Here is a 25,644-nt window from a genome sequence, read left to right as displayed (position 1 = left end):
TGTCATAGCATCTGGAATCATCAGGATCAGACTGGGTAGGACTGAACCACAGCTGCCAGAGAAGAGAGAAGACAACTCTAGACCAGACCAGCCAGAGGACCCTAAGGAGAGAGAGGCCATCGTCCAGAGGCTGCCTCCCCTTAAGTCATCTTTCCTCTCAACTGGTCCTAAAGGGAAGTGGGGGCGCCCCGTCCAGTGGATCACAGCCCAGGGGCTGCGTTAGGAGGGGGTGGGTGGAAGCCCCTTGCTATTAGCTCTTGTCCCCAGAGGACTTGCTCTTGGTGTCACACTTGTTTCTTGGCAGCTTCAGCACTTTCATGGTCTTGAACTTCCCCTTCCTTCTGCCCTCTGGTTCAGCCTCCTTGTGGAACTCTTTCTTCTGTTCATCTTATCTTCCTTTTCCTGCCTCTTTCGGTCCTCATCCAGGCAGTTGATGACATTGTGCTGCTCAGTGAGGGTCACAATCTCCGCCCGCCCCCAATCCCCGCCCCGGCCAGTTCTTTTCTGGCTTTTTGAGAAGGCACCAGAGCTCCTACTCCACATCGGCCTGGATCCTGTTCCAGGTTCTGCTACTTGAAGACATAAATGAGCTCGGACTCCTGCCACACCAGCAGGTGCTTCTCATGGATGAGCTTGAACCAATATTCCAGCATGTCGTCCTCATGGCCCTCATTCATTCCATCACACAGCTTCTCCTCCAGCAGGACCCCATGGTGTTCCAAGGCATCCAGCTGGTGCTCAGTGGTGTCCACCTCCCTGTAGATATCCTCTTCAGGGGTGTACTGGTCAGTCTGGACCTTGCAATTGATGAACAGGTTCAAGGGCAAGGCATAGGGTTCTTGTCTCCAACCAACAAGAGGGATGGGGGTTGCATCACTGCAGGGCTTGGCTGGCTAGGGACCCGGGCTGCCCCTAGTATTGGGGGCAAGGCCAGGACTGGCACGAGGCATCCTGTCCATGCTGGGCTGCACCAACTTCCCAAAAGACGACAGGGAGCAGTTGGCACAGACTGGCAGAGGTCCCAGGGGTCCAGGGGCATGAACAGCAGACTCTGAGGAGCTCTTGGAGCACAACCAGTGACTCCAAAAGCTCCCCAGTTGGGGTCTGGCTAGAGCCCTAGGATGACAGGCTCTCCACACTGAGGGCTGGCGATGGGGTAGCTGAGGGTGGTTCCGAATGTGAGAGCTGGGAGGTTTGGAGAGCTAGCGGAGATGCGCTGGGCACTTCGTGGGCAGAGTGGTGCTTGGTCTTGGGGCTGCTGGTAAGGGGTGATGCCATACCAGGGATACAAGGACTTGGGCATGGAGTCCAAGTGGGCCTGAGCAGGGCTGGTGGCCAGGCTGGGTGCAGTGGGGGGGTCTCCTCCTCTTCAAAGGGGTTGTAGGGTTTGGGCTCCATGCCAGCCACCTCAAGGCTTCTAGGGACCACCCCCCTCCATACTTCCATTTTCCACCCTCCTGCTGTCCCAGCATGGAGGCCCGGAGCTACTGCTGGGGGTGGTGAGGTGGGGTGGGGGAAGCTGGCTTCTTCTTTGGCTCTGCTGGTACCAGAGTGATCCATGAGGAGTCTTTCCTGGGGGCTGGTGTCCTCTCTGACAGCGTAGGTGACCCTCTTGGCTTGGGGGTGGAGTTTTGTACAGTTTTCCATTCACTAGGCTGCTGCTGCCACCCTGCACCACCAAGTTCTCAGGCTACTGACTGGACCTGGGCTAGGGCATGGGAAATACTGGGGCGGTGGTCTTGGAGGCCTTCTTGGGTGCAGGCGTGAGGCGGCCAGCCAGGGGTGCTGGCCAGTTCCTGTGGTTTGCCAGAAACCGGGAGCTTGGTGGGGGCATCTGGATCCGGGCCTCGGTCCTGGCCTTGGGCACTTCCACCTCAGCTCCTGCAGCCGCATTAGGGCTAGGGCCACCTCCGTTCACATCCTTGGCTGCTTCTGCTGCTTTTGCTTCTTGCTCTTGCTCTTTGGCTGTGGAGGGAGCCCAGGCTTGGCTCCCAACCACCTGCGGGAGGCCAGCCTGGCGCATGGCTCCGCGCACACAAAGGTGCCTACGTTAGGCCCACTTCTGTAAGCCCCGCGGAGCAGGGTGTTGGAGCACTGCCGACACCGAAAGCAGTGCCTGTAGTACAGCTTGCCCTCGGCCAGGTAACACTGCACCAGCTGCACATGCTGCCGGCAGGCGGCACAGGTGCTGCTGGGGTCTGGTGGCCGCCCTGCTCCGTGGGATGGCTGGAGGAGAGCTCACCCTGAGCCCTACCTGTCTCCTGGTTCCACTGGAGTAGATGCTTCGTGTAACGGGGAGGAGGGTGCCAGGCCCTTTCTGGGTTGTGAGACACCAGCTTGGCCAGGGCTGGCGAAGTAGTTGCAATACTGGGACACATAGGTCATGATGCAGAGGCACCTGGGGGACACTCATGGAGACCATGCCATTGGGGTCCAGTTCCTTGACCTCTTCAAAGGCCAAACGGTTATTCTCAAAGACATTGTCCTTGGAAATTGAATCAAAATCTAACAGGTCGGGCTGGTTCCGGTGCAGGATGGCGCAGAAGGCCAGGCCGTCCCAGAAAACTGCTCAGGTCACGGATGTCCACGCTGCAGTAGCCCTCGCAATGGCGGCGGCACCAGGCTAGCAGAGCACCCCACGGACCTGCCATAAGCCACATGAGGCATGGCCCATCTCCGGGCGCCTCCGAAATCAAGCTTCACCCTCCGGCCGGGCTCCGACGCGGCCCTGCGAAACGCCGCTCTTAACTCCTGACGCTCCGGTGCAGGGTCCCAGTTCGGCTGCCTGCTCCCTGTCTGGACCTGCCCATCCGGCTGCGGCTTACCGCTGCCAGCTCCCTTCGCTGTGGGTCAGCCGCAGGCGCCTACGTCCCCTGACCTTGGTCCCTGCCTGCCCAGGTCCAGGGTGGATGGCGGGGCCGAGGCCCGGCGCACCACCTAGCAGTGGCTCTGCCCCCAGATGCAGGTGCAGACCCTACCCTGGTCAAACCCCAGTCCGTAGTTTGTTTTTTAAGGATTTCGTGCATTTCATCTAAGTTACCATATTCGTGGGTATGGAGTCGTTCATAGTTTACCTTTATTACTTTTTAAATGTCTATAGAATCACTAGTCATAACTCCTGTTTCATTTCTGATATTGGTAGTTTGTGTTTTCTCTCTTGTTAGCTTGGCTAGTTAGAGATTTATGAATTTTATTGATATTTTTCAAAGAACCAGATTTTAGTATTGTTTTATTGTCTATTTCCCTTTTTCAATTTCATCGATTTTTGTTCTGACTTTTATTAAGTTTTTTGCTTGTTTTAGGTTTACATTGCTCTTCTTTTTCTAGTTTCCTAAGGTGGAAGTTTAGCTTGTTGAGTTTAAATCATTTTTCTTTGCTAGTATTTGCGTTTAATGCTATAAATTTTCCTGTAAGCACTGCTTTGTTATATCCTACAAAATATGGTAAGTTGTATTGTCATTTCCATTTACTTTAAAATATTTTAAAATTTCTTCTTAGCCATTGACCAATGGATTATTTGGAAATATGTTGTTTAATTTTTAGATATTTAGGGTTTTTCCAGCTATCTTTCTGTTAATGATTTCTAGTTTAATTCCATTATAGTCTGAAAACATATTTTGTATGATTTCTATTCTTTTAAATTTGTTAAGGTGTATTTTATGGCCCAGAAAGTGGTTTATTTTGTTGCACGCTTTGTGTAAACATTAGCATATATTCTGATGTTGCTCAATGGAGAGTATTCTATAAATGTCAATTAGTTCATTAAAAGACTTGTTTAAACTATATCCTTACTGACTTCATGTTTGCTTGATCCATCAAGTACTGACAGGGGGGTGTTGAAGTCTCCAGTTAAAATAGTGAATATCTATTTCTCCTTTTCGTTCTGTTGGTTTTATCCCAGATATTTTGATTCTCTTTTGTTAGGTATATACATGTTTAGGATTATGTTTTCTTTACATTATCATTACTTATTATGAAGTACCCCTCTTTTTCACTGATAATCAAGGAATATCTGCAGTCTGCTTTGTCTGAAATTAATATAGCTACTCCAGCTTTTTTCTTTTTGATTAATGTTAATGTAGTATATCTTTCTCTATACCTTTACTTATAACTTATCTGAGTCATTATTTTTAAAACGAGCATTTTTTAAACAACATATAGTTGGCCCTGTTTTTTTAAAATCTACTCTGACAACCTGTCTGTTAATTGGCATATTTAGACCATTCACTTTTAATGTTATTAGTACATTTTTGGATTAATATTTACTATGTTTATAAATGTTTTTTATTGCCATTTGCCCTTGTCCCCACCCCCCTTTTTCAGCCTTCTCTGGTTTTAATTGAGAATTTTATATGATTCTATTTTCTCTTCTCTTTCAATATATCAATTGTACTTTTAAAATAAATATATCATGGGTTTCCCTGGAGTTCATAGTATACATTTATTTAATCTAAGTCTACCTTCAGATAACACTGTCCTACTAACATGTGTAGTTGCAAGTACCTTATTATAGAGTTTTCTCAATTCCTCCATCTTGTTCCTGGTGATAACACTTTCATTTTATTTATTCATGTGCTTTTAATCACTTAATTCATTGTTACTGTTATTACTTTAAAAGGTTATCTTTCAGATCAATTAAGAATAAAAATGATTTTTATTTTTATTGATTCCTTCTTTATGTAGAGCCAAGTTTCTATGTTATTTCCTTCTTGAAGGGCAAGTCTGTTGGCAAGGAATTCCTTCAGTTTTTTGTTTGCGTGATAAAGGTTTTATTTCTCTTCCACTTTTGGTGGATAATTTTGCTGGATATAGAATTCTTTAAACTTTAAATATTCACTTCATTCTCTTTCTTGCCTGGTTTCTGATGAGAAGTTGGTTCTAATTGTATCTTCGTTCTCTCAAATACATAAGGTATTTTTTCCCCTCTAGCTTCTTTCAAGATTTGTTGTTGTCGTTTGCAGCTTGAATGTGATATGCCTAGATATGGATTTTAGATATTTATCCTGCTTGTTCTCTGAGCTTCCTGGACCTGTGGCTTGGTGTTTGTTAGTAATTTTGGAAAATTCTCAAACTTCGTATTCATATATTTCTTCTGCTTTGTCTGCTTCTCATTCTGGGATTTCTATTACATGTGTTGCACATTTTGAAATTGTCCCATAGTGCTTGAATATTGTTTTTTACTTTTTCTATTTGAGCTTTTAACATACTAATCAGTTATTTTAAATTCCCTAATATGATAGTGTTAATTTGTACATTTAGTGCCCAAAACTTCCCAAGCTGAAGGTGCTTGGATGGAGGAATTGAGAAAACTTCTTATTTCAGAAGTAATTTTTTAGAGATAAGTTGAGTCTTAAAAACTGACAAGTTGGGTGTGGCTCCATAGTTTAGTGGTTAGCACGTCTGCTTTACATGCAGAAGGTCCTGTGTTCACGCCCCAGGTGGAACCACGGGACCACACCCCGGGTGCGCCAGGCCTCCTGAGTGTGCCGGGGATGCCAGGCCCCCCGAATGTGGGGGGAGTTGCCAGGTCCCAGGGGCGCGTGTGCGCAAGCGTGTGGGGGAGATGCCCCGCCTTCAGAAATCCAGTTCTTAAGGGGAAACGGCAACATCCACAGGTCAGGGGTGAAAGTGGGGTGGGGGGGGAGTTAAGGAGGGGAAAAGGAAAACTGACAAGTTGTCGATATTCACTGAAGTAAATTTTATTGAGCACCCACTAGATGCCAGGTTTTGCACTAGTCCCTGTCACTACCAGGAATCACAACAAACTCCTTGCCCTCCAGGAACATAGAGTCCATGGAGAAAAAGAAAGAGAAAAAGGAAATTTCAATATCTGATGAGTTTTCAATGGAGGTTCTTGTCTAGCTTGCGGGATTCAGGGGCTTCAGAAGGAATTAGTGCCTGTGCTGTGACTTGCAGGAAAATGGCAGTTAGTGAAGTAGGATCGTCATATACAGAGAATTCATCCACTGTGATTTTGTTTTCACAGTTAGGTCTTCTGTGACTGTGCCCAATGGACTGGAGGAGATGGAGGCAAACCAGAAGATTCTATTCCTCTCACTTGTGCTTTAACTTGAGCAACTTTGCTTTTATTTATATTCTTTGTTGGACTTTCAAATAAGCTTTTGTTTGACAAAAGAGATATTTGAATTCACACAGTAGAAAACCACATCTTTTTATTGAAATTTGTTGTTCCAACTCTAACTTTTTAGTCATTTTTTATTTCTTATAAGAGTGGAATATAAATTAGCTAATTTTTTATATACTCAGTTGTATTTTTTGTGGCTGCTTGAATGTGTGAGGAACAGAAACGTGCTCATATAATCTTGAGCAGCATGGGTTTGGTAAAGATATAGATGAAAGAAAGGAATCTCATGAACTAACTCATTTGGCCTAATGGAACTGGAATTTCAGTATATAGCTGTTCTAGAATCCCAGCAGCACTCTGATATTTGTGCTTTCTCATTGGCATTTGTTCCAATCCATTCTACCTTCCCCTTCATTCTTTTAAGTCAGCTTCTCTCTCCCTCTCTCCCTCTCTCCCTCTCTCCCATTTCCACTGCTTCCTTATTTATTATTGACCACTGTGTCTTCACCCTACTTCTCTCTGCCTTAGGTCTCCTACATGAGAGGCTTCTAACTTACTTTATCCTCACAACAACCATATGAAGTAGGTGCTATTATTAACCTCATTTTACAAATTGGAAATCAAGGCACAGAGAGACTAATTAACTTGTGCAAAGGTTACATAGTTTATAGTGTTTTCAAGATTTGAACCCAGTCAATCTTACCTCTCAGATTCTAAGCTCTCAATTGTTAAATTCTAGTGCCTCATGAAATTAAGTCATGAGAGAATCAAACTTTACTTAGAAATTATTCATTATGTCCCTGCCATACATACATGGTAGGGTTTTATATTTAGAATTAGGCACCATTAATCATATTCCAGCCACTTACAGTGTTAAAGGCTTTAGTGACATAATTCTGAAGTGAAAGGATAGCCACAATGGGAGAGGAATCTTGTCACTTCACTTGGAGCTAGTGATGTATTTCATTTTTTTCCATAACTGAAGCAGTAAGCAATTTAGAACACTGCCCCTGTCTATAGGTATGAAAATTTCATGCTGCTGGAGCAGGAAAATAACAGGTAATTTTGTGTAAGAAATAAGCTAAGTCTCATGATTTAAAAATTTGTTACTGAAATTACTGTGTTTGATTGGAAGCAATTCAAAATTAAGTTGTTCATCATTCCAGGTTCTCCACTTGTATCAGAAAAATTTTAGGGGCCTGTTAGTTCACAACTTCTTCATGTCCACTCATCCACCTGTCCAGATGTAGCAGATTTGATCTGGGTAGGATTTATGAGGAATGGCACCTCCATTATTGACCAATAACCAAAAACTTGTATCTTTAATTGTAAACACGAACAGACTATTGAAATCCAGAAGCAGAAGCTGCCAGAGAGCTGAGGCTATCGTGCACAAGTGCTAGCTGTGAGACAAGATAATTCCTACGTTGCCTTGGTTTTTGTTATTCCTGAAGCCTGAATCATAAATATTCATTCCAGAATATTCTGGAATGAATATTTATGATACTACTCAGTCTTTACCTGCCCTCTACTTTTACTTGCACTTATCTGAAGTAGGATTGGGTCTAGAAATCTAATGAGTCCTATGGCATATATCATCAGTATTGTGATTGATTGCCTTTGGAGTCCAGAGCTGTACTGCCAAATATGGTAGCCAATGCCCACATATTGCCATTTAAATTTAAATAATTCAATATTAATTGAATCTAAAATTTAAGACTCATTTCTGGGGTCCTATGTTTCCTTAGGGAGCTTTCACCATATGTCTTGGTCTACTCAAAATTGGCACTGTCTCGTCTAGAAATGGAGGTACAGCTTAGCGACCCAGCATGAGCCTGGGATCAAACTAATTTCAACCCCAGCTCCTCCACTCACCATTTGAGTGACATTGGGCAAGTTATTTATTCTGTCTGTGCTTCAGTGTCCTCATAAATAAAATGTCGACAGTAGTCCCTTCTTCATAGGGTTATGAGAATAATGTGAGTTAATATATATAAAGTGTTTACAGAGCCCTTGTCACATGGTAGGGAGCTCAAAAACATCTTACCATTATGATGATGATGATGAAGGATGATACATCTGGTATCAAGCTGCCTCTGGCACAAGGAGGCTAATTAACCTAGAGAAATGATCCCCAAATTTATATTGTCAGGTATGACCTGGCTACAGGAGATTCTGGTTTATTAGGTCTAGATAGAGACCAGTAATCTGTATTTTCGAACCACCTCCACTCCCCAGAAACATTCCTGACCTCCTATGATTCAGCCTGGTTTTGAAGCCACTAGCCCAGAGGTTTCTCAGGGAACAAAGGTAAATCTTAGTCCAAGTAGTAATTCAGGGGTGACCCTTGAAGACATTCTAAATAAAAGAAGCCAGTCACAAAAGGCCATATACTATGATTCCATTTATATGAAATATACAGAATAGACAAATAAAGAGAGACAAAAAGTAGATTAGTGGTTGCCTGGAGCTGGGAGGGTGAGGGAATGGTGAGTGACTGCTAATGGATATGGGATTTCTTTTGGGGGTGATGAAAATGTTCTAAACTTAGATCATGGTGATGGTTGCACATCTGTGAATATACTAAAAATCGTTAAATTCTACACCTTAAATTGTGAATTATATAGTATGTGGATTATATCTCTCAGTAAAGATGTTCTTAAAAATAGGCAGTAAGTGGAAGGGGATAAAAATAATTTTTTAAAATGGGAGGAGGTAGTTGGCAAAACCAGGAGAAAGGATACAAACTGGGAGCTTGGAAAGAAGCTTTTTGTTTTAATCTTTTTTCTTTTATTCACACACACAAATACATAATAATCTAGTTATCTGACAGTCAGACTTCTGGCAGCTTCAACTTCCGAACTGCCCTGTAAAGGAAATAGGTTTAAAAGAAAAATGAAAGTCTATTAAGTTCAGCGAAGACCCTCACTAAAGCCATGGACAGGAATCATTCAAAAGTAATGGTGCAGGAGAAAAGCCTCAAAAGAAATCCAGCTAAAATAGAGACCAAAAATTCATAATGAAAAGTTTGAAAGAAATTTTTGGGTGTGTGAAAAGTGAAGCTAAACTTTATATTTGACAAACTTTAGACTATAATTTCAACTGAACTAACTCAGAATAGACAGCCACCTGGTATTTTCACCTTGGTGCAGGCATAGAATACATTTATAGATAAAAATAAAGATATAGGTTATAGAAGAGTACAATAATAGGTCCTTTACTCAATTTTAGAGTTTCACAACAAAGAAGTCAGTTTTGTGAAAATAGTTAAGGGCTTAATCGTTTTTCTCTGTGGCCTTTCTTAGTCATTTAATATTTAAATCATTCTTTATTTGAAGCACCTGTCTTTAACTCTGTAGATTTTTCTCTTTGGTTGTTAACTGGTCTGATTTTTCAGATTGTTACTTGACATTGACTTTCCTTTTGACTGTAGCAATCTCCAGAATCACTTTTAAAGGCTTCTTGGGAACCTATTTGATTTGAGAGATTTGCAGTTTTATTTCCCAATTTATTTGCATTGTGCTTTTGGATTATCTGTGAGAGCCAGAGAAGAGCTGATATTAATTGTTAATTAGAGAGAGATGAATCAGGGAATTAATTTTATAGGGGGATAGTTCATTAATGGATATTTTTATATGATTACAGTCAATTTTATACCTAAATAATAAATATTCATGTAAAATGGAGTAGCTGTGTTTATTGCCGTGCTAATTTACTGGAGTGCTAACTCATATCTTGACTCTTATTTAGTATACAATTTAAAAAATAGGACCATCTTAACATATTGGAAGGAGTAAGGTAGCTAGTGTGGGATGGGGTTGGTGATTGGAGTCAGGTGGCACCGCCTGATACTGAGAGAAGGAAATTGATTTGCTGTATAGTAATGCATACTATAATTCTGTTTTACAGTGGGGAAACTTATGTCTAGAGAGGCCAAGTAATTAGCTCAAAATAATACCACTGTCAACTCATTTGGGTCCATCTTATTCTAAAGTCCATATTCTTTTAAAATTACATTATAACTATCTTTCCGACAAAGTGTTTGAGCTATCTGGCAAATTTATCTGTCTTCTCACCAGCCAATAACATACGTGATTTAAAGTTTTATGTAATTTAGTCTAAAGACATCTTAGGATAAAATGATATAGATGTCAACTAACACTTATGTGATGCTTGTTATTATTAGTTTACAAAACACTTTTACGTCAGAAATTTCATATAATTCTTGTAACAACCCTGTGAAATGATCTTTGTTTTACTAGTGGACTTAGGCTTGGTTTCTGAAAGGGAATTGCATGGAATTATGTTCCCAAAACGTTAGGGCCCAGGTCTTTGCTTCCAGATCTTATGACTTTTCAGTAATATTACACTGCTTCTTGTAGAATAACAAAGCCCTACAAATATCTCTTTTGTAATAATGAAATAGTCTCAAAACTTTACCCTCCATGATGTCTCCTGGGCTCGGTTACTCTATCATATTTAAATGATGTGTTTTAATGAGATTTTAAAATTGCATTTTTATTAGAACTATATACCTTAACATTAATTTCGTGAATTTAGTAGCAATGACTGTCTTTTACTTCCTAATAATTAATGATTTATTTTTAAGTGGATTGGTTTAAAGTGGAAATCTGTATAATCTGATTTTTTAAATCCGATCTCTATAGAAGCTGAAATTCATCAATCACCATTCTTCAAAATGCAATGGAATGTACCAAAGACTGTATTCCGACTGGCACATAGGACATGCATGGAACCATATAAAACTGGTCTCTTTGGTCACTGTCAAATTATAAAGGGACCATTACTTCTATATAAAGCCGAATCCAGAGTAGTTTTGGTACAAGGCCCTCAAAAACAATGGCTGTGCTTATCTGCTGTCCAATGCACTGCAAAGGAAAGGAAGCCATTTGATCCTCATTTACCCCAACCTGGGGTCCTTCACCATAAACAGTGGGAGCAAGATATTTTGTCCAAGAGGGTTATGTCATCCAATGCCACATCTCCAGGAACTCCTTCAGAAAAAAAGGAAGAACCTGATCCTTTACAAGACAAATCGATTAGTCTTTATCAACGGTTCAAGAAAACATTTAGACAATATGGAAAAGTTTTGATTCCAGTGCATCTAATAACTTCTGGTGTTTGGTTTGGAACATTTTATTATGCAGCCATAAAGTAAGTTTTTGCTTGATTGAGCATCTTTCCTTGTTTTATCAGAATGTTAATCTTAATTGTACCAATGAAAGCCTTAAAAAGTTTTTTTAAATGCTTTATTGTCTTAAAAGAGGGTGACTTTTTCATAACTTTTTTACATTTTAAACATAGCTAACATTTGCTTATTGTATACATCAGACTCTAAATTTTTTTAACTGTATTATTTGTCACAGCAACTCTGTGAAGCAGGTAATACTAATAGTCCCATTTTATTGAGAAAACAGATTAAGCAAGAATAAGTCAAAATCATTTAGTTTTTCCCAGAATAACTTCAGAGTCTTATTTCAAAGCCCATGCTCTTAATCACTGTGTTCATCTGTCAGCGTTTAGGAGAGCACAGAAATAAAATCAAATTTAGAAATTGGGAAGCACCATAAGTTCTGTACTGACATATTTCTTAAAGTATTCACAAATAAAAAGATATATTATTTTTCCATATATTTGATTTTAATGGGAAATTAAGATATTTTTACCAAAGCCTGGCTAATATCTGTTATAGATGCAAAACTGAAGAAATTGCAGAATTATGTTTTAATGTTACTCTTATCTGATAAGTGTCAAAGTAATATTTTTTATTCTGATCATAATTAATTTGTTGTACACTTAAAATTTTGTTAAAAGGGTAGATCTCAGGTGTTCTTACCACAATAAAATAAACTTTTAAAAAAGATAATTTGGTAGGCCTAGCCTCCAGATATTGTAAAACATAGAATTCTAAATGTATCTTTTTTGTTAAATACTGTTCCTTTCTTTTAAGGTAAGTTATATTATTCATACTGTTCTAGGAGCAGCAGGAGCACACATAGAAACAGCTTACCAATGATTTCTAGTCTGTTTCTACTTCTAGCAGAACCTATCAAGTGCCAGCCTGTGCCTTTTCCTTTGAACCTGCTGTGTGGGCTTTTCTTGTAGTCGTCTGGGTGTGACCAAGCCCAGTGAACTTATTATCCTGAGGAAGATGAGACAGCACAATGTAGACCATGGACATTTTGGTAAACTCTCCTAATGGGTTTAGATTTATTTTATACTTTACAAAAGTCCACTGATTTTCAGCATTTGGTTACATTTTCTAGCTTGATACTAAAGTATTAATAAAATATGGTAGTTTTATATATGAAGCTCACTTCTTAGAAAAAGCTTATTATTTACTAAATTAAAAGATAAAGGAATAGAGATTGTACTTACTCTCAGGAAACACGGGATTAGAGATGTTTCTTTACAAAAGTTCTAAAAGGTTTTAACCTTGTATAATTAATGCTGTTCTGTTTCTCTCCATATCTTTTCTCTCTCTTGTTTCTGTTATTAAATTATATTCTTCTTCATTATGTATCATTAGTTTCCTTAAGAATTGTTCCTTTCTTCACAGAAGGTCCTTGTATAGAATACTTTATGGAATAATCTCTTTGTTTACATATGACAATTGTGGACATGTACAATATTTATAGAAGTCTTCAAAACTGCCTTTAGTTTTTTAACAGCATGAAATCATATACACCATTTTGAATAAAAATTATTATAGACATTCATTTTTTCTACTTTTAATTAATGGCTTTTTACATTTAAAATTTTCTCTTTTGAGCTATTGAGGATCTTTCTGGTTTGGTATTGTGGAAGATGGCATGAATAATACTTGTTTCTTCTGCCTTCCTTAGGTTGCCCTCGATAAGAATTCAGCCTCCTGGCCTTAGAAGGAGAGATCTAAGTTTTTAATTAATTGAATATTGAGAGTCTCATCTGTACTATTAAAAAGAGTACTTTTGTTCCTTTTACTTTTCCTTGACTTCCTTCGTTAAAGAGTTCTATAACTAAAAAAGCAGACCCCAAATAACCTAGTGATACTAATTATCCTTAAGATTTTTTCAGTGCTATCTAACATCTGAGGCAGTTGTAGTGACATTCTGCCATCCCCTGCAGAATGCAGTTTTATCCTTCCTCTTTTCCTGCAGAATGCTTGTGTGTAACCATGATGGTAAGACTGTCCACTTTAAAATCATATTCCTTCCCCATCACAACTTGTCTTTTGGCTGTTTGCCAGCATGCAAATTCAGTTGCCAGACCCTTTACTACTGCCCAGCTGTGACCACTGGTCTAGTTCTGTTATAGCATCTCAAAGCTAATTTGTGTTATGTATGATATGTTGCTTCCCAGAACAGTCCTTAATATTTTTTATATTAAATTCTTAATACTTCAGAAATTGAAATTTAATTTGTTCTAAGTGAGGACCTTATTACAAGTAATAATTAGAAAATAAGGATTTAGGATATGTTCGAATGGCAGTATATCTTTTATTATGAGATGATTTTATTGTAAAATTGGAGTTGATTAAATACAGTTATTGTTTTTTCCCAATGCAACTGACAAGAGGCTGGATTTATTTTATTTAGTTTTAGCTGAAAAAGTTCTCTGTTACTTGCTTGTTACTTACTTACTATTAAAAGAAAGAAGGAAAAATAGTTTGTAACTTGAAGATTGGGCATTTCAAGTCACACTGCATTACTGACCAGTGTTTTAGTCACTCTGACAACTAGCGTTATTGCCTTGCTAGTCACGATAAAGCAAAATGCCATTCTTTATTTAGTTAACTCAGTGATAAAGATCTCAGGTTTTTGAAACATTTTATTTCGGGGAGATCTAAATTGTGCATGCTAACCGATTTTATTTTAAGCTAAGCTTTGTTGTCACTTCTGTTTGGCAAAAGCTTGCAGATATCTTATATCTTCTAATGAGAAGTACTCTGGTCAAATGTAGTTCTATGATAATGATTTTGTCCTTATGTTTAGTTGTCTCGTGTTTTGGGCCTAAAGGTACAGATCCACTCAGAGGCAAAATCCTGACTGATTTTTACTGTACTTTATCCAGACTGTGAATATACCTTTGTCCTTATTTGTTTCTGCTTCAGTAGAAACATCCATAAAGCTCGCAGTTTGTGAAGCAGAGATTTCTGTCAGGCTGTGGGAAGTTCAGAATAAAAAGTGACAAAAAGTGGATATTACTGTTTGAATCAGACCCTCATTAATGCTTTATATTTAACAATTCCAAAGAAAATGAAAGTTATTTTTAAAAAAACGATCAAATTAATGCTTTAGAAATAAGTGGAGCCAGATGCTTGCTGCTTTATTTTACAAAGGTAACTACTGTTTGATCTTTATAAAAAGATTTTTAACAAAATCAACCAATTTTGTCTGGTCGAATGTCTTTTTTTCCCCCTTCACGATTGCTGTTAACTATGTAGATTTTATATATTGGGCTTAGTCTGAATTAGGAAATAATTAATGAAATATTTTTATATTTGTGTTGGTACTAGAAGATATAATTACCATGTTGTGGTAGGATGTTACTGGACATAGTAACTTATTAGATCCATAGAATAGTCTTTATAGTACTAAGTCTTGCTTTAATGGGATTCTAAGAAAGATTTTAAAAGGAACTGACAGAGATCGAAAAAACCAGATTGGATTTGTAATTGATGTTTTCATTAAATTCTTTAAAGTTTGCTTCAGTTATCTGGTTTCCTCTTGTAGATAATAGGTAATTTTCCTTTACGCTGATGAGCCATATCTACTGAGAGTAGTCCCTAGTTTCTTAGTATTATTATAGTGAAGTCACAGAGAGGGAAACTTTTCCTTAGTTGACCAAATTATTGTTTAATATTAAAAATAAATCAGGAGTTTGCAACTACCATAATAGTGATGGATCCAGGCAATTCCCTTTCTGAATTACAAAGAGAAAGAGTACGTTTACAATGAGCAACCTGTGGACCTTACCTTAACTAAGAGTCATACTTACCAGTGATGGAACCAACTGACATCATATGGCCCCTGTTGGTGCAGAGAAATGAACACAGAATCAACTGTGCAGCTTTCTGGTTGAAAAATATTTAACCAGAATCTAATCATATGAGGAAACAATCAGACAAATCCAAATTTTGAGGGACAGTCTACCATGCAACAGACCGGAAAGCTTCAAACATCTCAATATCAAGAAAGACATCCCGCCTCCCTCAACAGGAAGTTCAGGGGAGCATTTTTAGGGGAAAAGAGACGAGAGAGATATGACTGGATAGCGTTACGGAATATACTGGGACAATTAAGGATACTTTAATATTAAATAACATATTACTTTATTAACTGTATACTATGGTATATGTTAAATTTCATGGGCGTGATAATTGTTTATGTGGGAGAAGCACAAAACAAGCCTTTTAGAGGTGAAAGATCACAGTATCTGTAAAACTACACAGCATGTACGTGTAAAGTGTGCACGTGCATGCATATGTCAGCTTAACAAAATGTTGATAGTAAGGGGACACTAAAAATAAATTAGGGTTTAACAGCTCAGATTAGAGACTTGCTCTGCCTTCTGTCTTTTGTTGCAATTTATGGTAATTGCTGCTTCACCTGCATTTTAAGTCTGATAATAGCATAGAATTATCCTTTTAGAATAATTGAAGTTTTCATCAAACCCATAGAATTATTTATTCCTTGCATAATAATACAATAATGTTATATCACTTGTTTTTATAATAATAGTATAGTTGGACATATTATTAGAGGTAACAGTCTTAGGTCTTGAAGTTTGAATTAGAGCATTCTAAGGAAGTGGTATTTAGTTGAGGAAGCTATGATCAGGTAAATGATTCCGATCTTTTTCTCAGGTTATAACTATTAATTTTGCTCTGATAAACACATCTGTTTTTCTGAATATGCTAATTACGGATGTCTGTATGCAGAAGCAGAAGTTGCACAGTAAGATACAACACGACACTGATGTTTGTATACATATTGTATTTTTAGAATGAAATTAAAGTGCTTGATAATGCAGAATTGACTTTTAAACAAAATTTGGTTTTAGTGTCTTGAAAAAATTTATCCCTAAAAGTTTGTGTGTGTATGTGTGTGTGTGTGTGTGTATATAGATGTATAAATTACTTTCTGTTTCTTTCTTAGAGGAGTGAATGTCGTTCCTTTTCTAGAACTTATTGGGTTACCTGACAGCGTAGTAAACATTCTGAAAAATTCCCAAAGTGGAAATGCACTAACAGCATATGCCTTGTTTAAGGTAGGTACTATTATAAATGGATTGCTCCTCACACTTAACTGATGATTTGCTCAGTTCCCTGGAAAACTCCGCGTTAACCCCAATAGTTCTCTTTTGTAACTTAAACTATTGTACTTCATCTCTTATATGTCTAATGATTAAAGTTAAAATTTTTAAGTGTAAAGATGATGTTTTAGAAAGAAGTGCTTTGAAAATAGGTAGATCATTCATAACCTGCTGTGATCACATGTGAAACTTTTGAATTTCCAGGGTAGAAGTTGTCTCTAACATTTTTCCTATTAATAGTGTATTAATTTTCCTTATTCAGAGATCCACATGCCACCTGACTTGTTAGTGAAATTTAGCGTTTATTTTGTTTATAATAGTTCATGTTCTTAATAAGTAAAATAGCAAAGTTTAATTCAAATTGTTTTATGTGATAAACCTTACACTTGTTAGATGTTATGTATGTTTCATTTTAAAAGTTCATAGTCATTATAACTGTTTTCTGGCTTTAGACAGTACATCTTTCTGAATAGTTTCTATACCTATTGGTCTTTATTTTGGAAGAGAAGACTCATTGTAAATTGTGGAATTTAGCCATATTAATCTCATTTTTCTCAACTGACATAATTATGAGGTCCTTTGTGGCGTCATCCTAAGAAAGAAAACAAGCAGAAAGCATTTAGAAACTAGATGTTATTTTACTTCTATTGTATGAAAATACTTAGAATTATGGTTTTATAATAGTACTCAAAAGTTAAGTTTTATTCTGATTTCCTCATTAGAATCCTCTGAAATCTTGGGAGATTTCCTGTTTTATTATATTTTAACTAGAGGGCTAAAGCTTAATTACTGAGTTTTTCAACATTAGAACTTATTAAATTTATAAATTATCAAGTTTCTAGTTATAACGGGTATAATTTACCTTTAATCAAACTATTATGATGATGGTTTAGACCATTTCTCTAATTATAATTGCTTCTTATCTCATGTTCCCATAGCATCTGTGTAGCTCTTATGTAGTTCATGTCACAGTCTCTGTGTTACTTTTATTTTTTAATATTTGTTTTCTTTATTTGATTATGAGTGCCCAGAAATTCAAAATCATGTCTTCTTTCTCTTTGTATTTTCAGAATGCCTGGTATTGTGCTTTGTAGGCAAATCAATGCTCAGTGCATGTTCGTTGGGTTGGAATTGAAATGTGAAGCTATACACATAGGTAGATTGTCATGTCAACAGTGTTTCTTCTAGCTCACCATTCCTCTGTGAGGTGGGAAATATGGAGGGGGATTCTCTTGGATATTTACTGTAACACACAGTTTTTCAAGTAGAGAAACAAACACTGAGATCTATTGCTTCAATAAGGCAAAGCCCCAAAGAGAGGTGTGGCAAGGTGGAAAAAAACTTAGGAGTATGACCTTGTGGCATTAGCTAGGGTACACTCATAACTCTGTCCTTGAAATATACCATTGTTTGAGCTGACAAAAATTTGCTGAGCCCCTGCTATGTGCCAAGTGCCAATTCCAAGTACTGGGAATACTGTAATTAAATAAAATGGTGCAAAATACCTGCCCTTGTGGTAGTGGGCAGTTGGAGAGACAAAGAAGGGAAAGTTAAAAAAAATACAGTGTATTTAGATGACAGTAAGTGCTAAGAAGAAAGAATAAATCAGTGATGGAGGGGTGTTTGTGTTGTCATTTGGTATTGGTTTGTTTTTCAGAGGGAGAGTTGCAAGAAGGTGAGAAAGTTAATCAGGCAGCTGTGTGAGAGAAGAACATTCCATGCAGGGGAAACCCAAAGGTCCTGAGGCTGCAGGATGCCTGGAGTGTATGGGAATGGCAAGGAATCAATGTGCCTGGAGTGAGTGAGCAAGGGCCACAGGCAACAGAGTGGCCAGATCAGGGCAGCCTGACTCTGAGGAGATGGAAAGTCACTGGGGAGTTTTGAATATATGATTTGTTTTAACAAAATCACTTTGGCTGCTATATTGAAAATAGTCTCACACGACAAGGGTAGAAGCCCAGGAGGTCATTGCAGCAGTTTGGGTGCAAGCTGATAGCGGCTAAGACAAGGTGGTAGCAGGAGAGGCAGTAAGAAGTAGGTGGATTCTGGATATATTTTGAAAGTATCTTACAGGTTTGGGGCCTGAGCAACTGAAGAATAGAGTTGTCATTTCCTGAGGTGCACATTGATTTGAGAGGAGCAAGTTTGGGGTGGGACAATTGAACATCAAGAGGTTAATTAGTTTTGAACACATGACATTTTGAGATTCTATTAGACATGCAGGCAGAAATGAGTAGGTGGTTATATATACTGGAATCAAGGGAAAAGGCTGAGACTGGAAGTCTAAATTTAAGAATCACCAATATATAGATGGCATTACAGACATGAAACTGGACAGGACTGCTGAGGGAGGGAGGGAGGTGGAGTCCAGGCACTGAATGCTGTCTCACCATGTTCAGAGGTAGGTGACATGAGGAGGAATCGGCAAGGATCACAGGAATGGGCAGCCTCTGAGATGGAAGGAAACCAGGGAAGTGGGGGCCCTGGCAGCCAAACGGAAGAAGTACACCGAGGAGTAGATTGGAAAAACTATTTTAGGTGGTTCTTATTGCTCAGGGGCCTCTATTCTGTGATGAGAGCAGTTTTTGTGGAAAGGAGAGGGGTGAAAGCTTGGTTAGAGTAAGTTCAAGAGAAAATGAAGAGGGAAATTAGGGATAGAGAGCCATACAGCTCTTTCAGAGAGTTTTGGTATCTGGCACACCTGTTACAACTATGAATTTTTATGCAAAAGCCTCAGAACGTGATGCAGACTCTCTGCTTTGTGATTCTCTTTGACCATATTGTCTACTATTTAGTTTCAGTTCTTAAATCAAGTCAGAATTAAACCTGTTTTGCCTGCAGCACATGTGCCATTTTACCACATGTTGGCCTCGCAGAGGTTCTGGTTGGGATTCCAGACCCAAGGCAGATTATTATAATGAGGAAAGAGCATAAGGCCTGGAAAAGTCAAAAGAAAGATGGGACGTGAAACATTCAGATTCAGTAGAGAAGAAACATTTGGCTCATGCTTGCCTCTCACCATCTGAAGTAGTTTGGTTCTAGTGTTCTTGATAGTTCTGTGGGGTGTCAGGGTTTTAAAGAATAGAGACGACCTGTGCACCTTTGTTGCTGGTAGTGGTCCCAAGCCCTCTTTGATTTCCCAGTGGATCCACCCTGCCTGGTTCACTAGCATGCGGTCACGGACTTCAGTGCTGCCACTGCGAACGTTCTGTAATCCTGGATCAGTGTCCTATTTGTAAAACGAGTGTACAGAAGATGCACACACCCCTTGTTAGGAGGGAGAACCATGGAGGATGTAACTACATTAGCCTTGTGAAGCAGTAAAGTAATTTCATATTGTTTTTGCTTAAGACAGTAGTCATAATCAGGTATCGATCTGCCTGTTTGCTTTTTCCTTCAGATTGCAACACCTGCCCGGTACACCGTGACTCTGGGGGGAACCTCTTTCACTGTGAAGTATTTACGTAGTCGTGGCTACATGTCAACACCACCTCCGGTTAAGGAGTATCTGCAGGACAGGATGGAAGAGACAAAAGAGCTTCTCACAGAGAAAATGGAAGAAACGAAGGATAGACTCACTGAAAAATTACAAGAAACCAAAGAAAAAGTTTCTTTTAAGAAGAAAGTAGAATAGGGTGCCTTATATAACAGGTTGTAGACAGTTCCTACATTTTAACCCTTTGGAGAATGTGGACAAAGATGATATTTTTGGTTAGTTGCCTAAATATACTAATTCTCTGAGGGTTAAAGAACTAAGATCCCTTTTTAACATTAAATCAGTAGAAAAATCAGTGCTTTTTGAAAAGAAAAAAACTCAATGTAAGAATTTCACATCAATAGCAACATTAAGCAGTAGTTAATGCCTTGTAAGTCAGAGCTCTTTTTCAAGGTCTTCAGAATCATATTTGCTTTATGTTTTGTTGCAGCTGTAATTTAGGCAGGTGAGGCAGTTGACTCCTTGAATAACTGATGCGGCTTAGACAGAATGCTAACATTGGGTCTTCATCTTTATGTTATTCATTGAGGTTTTAACTATATTCAGTGTTCAATGCGGAGACAAACTATTATCATCAAAACTGCCTGTGAATAAGAGGATATTTAATGTTTTGATAAAAAGTATGTAAGTTACATACCAGTTAAAATACAGACTTTATTTGAAGAAAGTTGAATAAAAATTGGGTCATCTATATGTAAATAACATGGTTATATGTAAATTAGAAAGTTGACCATTTAAAAATGATTTTTACCTGAAGTTTGTCATAATCAGAAATTTTAAAGCAAATATATATGGCCATAGTACTTTTTCACCTGGAACACAAAACTGTGACTTGTGTCCTCTTCAACTAACTTTTCAGAGGAAAAGTCAAAATATACCTTAAGTTTATTGTTGAAGCCACATTATCGTAAGCAGTGACTCAAGCTTGTGCTTGTCAAGCAGAAACAGATTTGGAAGGATGGAAAATGGCATCAGCTTGTCATGGAGTTAACTCAGTCTCCCTGCTGTGTGGCAGGCCTTTGTCTCCACAAGTCAGCGCTCTTTCCCAATGTCTTTGTTCCAGAGTTAATATTGATCTCATTATGGAGTAAATTTTCAAATTCTAACTGCTGCTTTCCCCCTTATATTGAAGTACCCTTGCTTGAGCATTTTACTTGAATTTTTTTTATATTATCTGCTTGGAATGAAATTCAGCCATTGTGAGAGATGAAAGTTGCAGATGTGATTGAGCATGTGTTTGAGGATGTCTCTGTCTGTTTTCCTTTTGCTTTAATTGCTTTTACTTCAGTTCTAACTCTTGAATTTATATTTAGAAGAGGGAATGGCCTCTTTCTAGATTGTCTAGATTATCAGGGACTGCAAGAACCAATCCAGCAGGAATCACTGCTGTTTGGCAGGAGTTTTGTATTTAGTATTTAATTTAGCCAAATTTAGAGAATAAAGGAGAAAAAAGTGTTTACATTTGATATATTTAATTATTATATTGGAACACTTTTTAAATTAATATGCTATGCTTATAATCAGTCTTTTTTGGGGGTTGGGTAGCGTGGAATAGTGAAGGGACAAGAGCTATTGCTCTGCTACATGCAGTCTTTATCAGAATGGCTTGTCTCCTGATGCAGAGTTGAACATGCAATTTCAAATTGACAGCACATTTTTAAATCTAAATACAATTGACATGTTTTAGCATGTTTATTAAATTTACATTTTTGTAGATATTAAATGCTGAGATATTATTAAATGCTGAGATATTAACCAATTTTTTGTTTATATTATTTTTTTTTAACCATTTGAGACTATGCCTATATTTTAAAATCTTATTATATGGAACTCTTCCAAAATAATTTCCTTTCATTCTGCACATTGCACGGGGCATGTTTTCTAATGTGGATAAATTGTGGGTTCTTAGAAGTCACTGATAATCCTGATACTAAAATTTGATTTTCCTGAATATCCACCTTTTATTTAGTCCATTTGAGTTCTGTTACCATCCAGTTTTTGTGCTGTGTTTATCCAGTTATAGAAAGTAAGATGCTGACGAGTGCTTTGAAATTCTCTAGTAAAAAGTTCACCAGAAATGTGAGAAGTTCTTTTGTCATTATTTGGCATCAGAAATATTTGTATCACGTCAAATGCTGTTGCTAGCATATCACTATCTAGTCTTTAAGGCAAGCTACAAATAGCTTAAAAAGAGACACCTGTAATATGTTGTATCAAGTGAAATGTCATGCTATATAGAGAGTAAATACATACAGTTTGCAATATATATATAGTAAACCCCTTTCATTTACAATAAACCTTATCCTTTGGATTAATTTGCCATAACTTCTGTGAGCTAAGAGGCAGAACAGCTCTCTCCCCCCCATCCCCCATCTGATTTACATGTCTATTTAAGTAGGATGTGTTGACAGTGTAAAGCGGGATCTGTGACTGAGATTTAACTTACAGAAAGTGAATGAAAAGAGTTTGCTCAGCAAATTAGCAATTGAAAAGAAGAATTAGATGAGAGACTTAGTTTATTCACGAATAATAGCAAAGCCAACCTTTTAAAGTACCAGAAAATGTCTTTTACGGAAACCTTTTGCATACAGGAAGTGCTGTTTACAGATTTCAGCAGAGAAAAAGAATGCGTATATTGAGATTACCTTGCTCCCACTAATGAAAATAATAAAATTATGCCTTCAAATATAATCTTCGGTTTATTTGTTGTTACAGAATCTGTCCTCATTTATATACAAATGAAAGATAGTATTGTAGTCCTTTATGCTCCAGGATGAAATGGAGCTATTTGCTGTCTTTTTTTCAGTGATCTTAGAAGATAATTCCAGGAATTTAAAAGACCTTAATAGTTGGGGCACAGGAAGTGTTTGAAGAAAAGAAACACGTTTGTATATTAGACCCATCTAGCTTTTTCCTGTGTTCTTTCCACTGGGTTCAGGCCATCTTCAGGATTTCTTAACCAATTCAGACATTATAAACAAGGCCGCTGTAGAACATGGTGATGGTTATGAAATGAACAGAAGGTGGTTTGAACAAATGAGGCAGAAAGCGTGAGTGTAACTTTCATGGTATTTTTGAAATACATTTACAAAATGAGATACATTTCTGAATTATTAAAGAGTTTCTGAAAATACTTGTTTTTATGGTAGTGTAGACATATTCTTTGGCTACAGTTCATTTTTTTAAATGAGGACCTTCATTTCAGATTTTCAAAACTGAGTCTCCATAAGGCCTATGTTATGGCGCGAACCATAACATAGACCCACGGAGCCAATTGAGGTGAATTATGAGCCTTTATTAGCCCCTGGCGACTGACTCTCTACCAGGCAGGGTTAGAGGAGATCAGCCCCAGGGTTTGAGAGTGAGGCAATTATAAAGCCTAAAACAAGCAAGCAGATACAGAAGCAGAAGTTGGCCATTAGCACAATACATCACCTAGTACCACTCCCTGGTTAACAAGTAAGTGGATTACAGAAGCAGACATTGGCCATCTTCATATCTTACACAATACACCTCCTAAACCACACCCAAGCAAGTAAGACAACTTCTGGTATCTAAAGATACTTCTTCCCTGTAGCTGACTTAGCTAGTTGGCTCACTTGAAAATTTTCCACTCTCAACAGCCTAAAGTAGATTAAATGTGACCAGAGTTGGTTAGAAGTATTTTTCAGTATCAAAAGCTTACTGCTTACTTGACTTTATATGTGCCATGGTCTGCAATGCATCAGGTTATGTTGGCCTTGTTGCCCAGGTAGCACAGGAGCTTTCATACAAAGAAGTGTGGGCCTCTCTGCCACCTTCAGATTAATAACCTGAACCAGACATCTATAGAACCAGAGGTGGATACTTTTAATTATTCATTCTGCACATATGAACTTTGTTTAGTCTCTTGGTCCATCTGTATGTTATATAGTATCAAGTTAGTATTACGTGGAATTCCAAAAGATTCTGCATCATGTACCTAGAGGTACAATAGAGTCAAGACTTCATTATCCCCTTAGAGACTTGAACAGTAGGTGACCCACTCGTTCCCAGAATGCATTGTCAGCCATGCACTTTTGCCTGGACTTTTGATTCTGGAAAGATCTTTCTTCTGTACTTCGAGCTTGTAACTTACATTTGAGAAATGCTGTGTAGGGCAATTGGAGATATTTTTCCCTCTGCGAGATTCTTCCTTTGTGACTCGTATCAATTGGCTTATTTTAACTAGACAAAAGTTTCTGATTGTCTTGCTGCTTCAAGGCTAGGCTTTAAAAATCAAGCTATATTCTTCCCTATGCATCATTGACAGTCAACAACAATAATAATTGTAGGTCATAATTATCTTGTGACAATTATCTGGCTATTTTGATAATGCATCTTAATTTCAGAAACCTTCCGGACAAAGTATAATGTTAAGCCTCTTCTTTGTTCTGATCACTTCATTGGATAGTCGTTCTGGGGAGGTACACAGGCTGTTAAGTCTCAGACTATGTAGTTTCTCTTTATAGATAAGAGTGCTTGAAGAGAATAAGGCCAAATAGAAAACACTTCCATATTGTGTTTTCTCTGGCACAACATGGTCCATAAGAGCAGAAGTCAGGACAGTTAAAAAACGTTCCACATGCTGCCAAAATCAAAACATATCCTTGTTCTGCCTGAAAGTGAGGATTGTATAGAACCTGTGTTCATTCTTTCCCTTTCTTCCTCTGTCCAGCTTTTTCTGTTTTGAATTTTGACCAATTTAAATATTAGAAAACTCTGAAGTAAGACGGAAAAAGGCGAGTTAGCACATGAGCGTGCTTGACTCTGTGCAGTGGCACACCAGTTCCCCTTCTCAGACTAGTGGGCAGGTCACCCCGGCCCATTCTTTGGAAGAGTGGACAACAAATATGCAGTTGTTCCTTGACTCTTCAAATACATGGTGAAGGTCTGCCTTTTATTCTATTATAATAATGCCATAAAGTTTAAGCATACGGTATATAAAATAATAGTGATTCTTTATCTTCCCTTGCACCTCTAAGTACCAGAGTTGAGATTCTGTAATGATTGAACCTTATTTTGACTATTTGTTTTATTGAATTTGAGTCAATGTTTTCTTTAGACACAATGTGGTGACTTAGTTGTCATTGTTGCTTTACTTTTCTAAGAATAGTGGCTACTTTGTTTGTCTCTTACATTTGGGGTGTCAAAAGTGAGTTCTGTGAAGTCCTCAAATGCCAATGGCTCTGACTACCCTTCAGCTCTGTCTGGAGATAGAATTACGGGGCTAGGTTGCCATGGTGCTCCATCAACATGCACTTTTTATTCCCCTATTAAAGATGTGGTAGGTATAATTTGCATTCCTCACAGAAATAAGGTCAGAAATAAAGGACAAGTCATAGTTTCCCCCAAAAGCTGAAAATATTATCAAACACTTTAGTCCAGAAACTGAATGTAACTTTCGTTGAGAGAATTTTAGATTCATAGGAGTTCTTATTCATAAACTCTAGGCTTTTAGAGATATGATACAGAATTTTGCCTTTAGTGAGTCACTTTAGAATACCAAGGCAATATTTTTAGTTGAAGAAAAAGGCACAGGAGAGCTGGATCTGAAATTCGGATCTCAACTTCCAGTTTAGTATTTTTTCTTCTCATCCAGACACTGAGATAAAGCAAGTCCACGCTTGGGGACTTTGGGATTCTTTGTAGTTTTGGAGCTAAAGCCAATTAATATCCCTCACCCTTTCTGTTCTGCTTGTACCTTCCATCTTTTGGCTTTTAATTT

General features: G+C 38.2%; 1 protein-coding gene and 1 pseudogene across 1 annotated transcript in view; one reads left to right on the top strand and one right to left on the bottom strand.

Moving 5' to 3' along the window:
• The window catches only part of FAM210A (family with sequence similarity 210 member A), a 33,870-nt gene extending 11,281 nt beyond the window's left edge, over window positions 1-22,589 (top strand). Inside the window, exons 2-4 of the mRNA XM_039846575.1 lie at window positions 10,753-11,260; window positions 16,246-16,357; window positions 19,803-22,589. Coding sequence (XP_039702509.1) covers window positions 10,785-11,260; window positions 16,246-16,357; window positions 19,803-20,036 — 822 coding nt within the window. The 5' untranslated portion in view covers window positions 10,753-10,784 and the 3' untranslated portion in view covers window positions 20,037-22,589. The remainder of the gene's footprint in view (window positions 1-10,752; window positions 11,261-16,245; window positions 16,358-19,802) is intronic.
• Window positions 251-2,651, bottom strand: LOC120589033 (MICAL-like protein 1; annotated as a pseudogene).
• Window positions 22,590-25,644: the final 3,055 nt, after the last annotated feature.

Source organism: Pteropus medius, unplaced genomic scaffold, assembly GCF_902729225.1.
Source record: "Pteropus medius unplaced genomic scaffold, Ma_sr-lr_union100, whole genome shotgun sequence".
Lineage (NCBI taxonomy): Eukaryota > Metazoa > Chordata > Mammalia > Chiroptera > Pteropodidae > Pteropus > Pteropus medius.
Note: the sequence above shows the minus strand (reverse complement) of the source record. Positions and strands in the feature narration are given on the sequence as shown.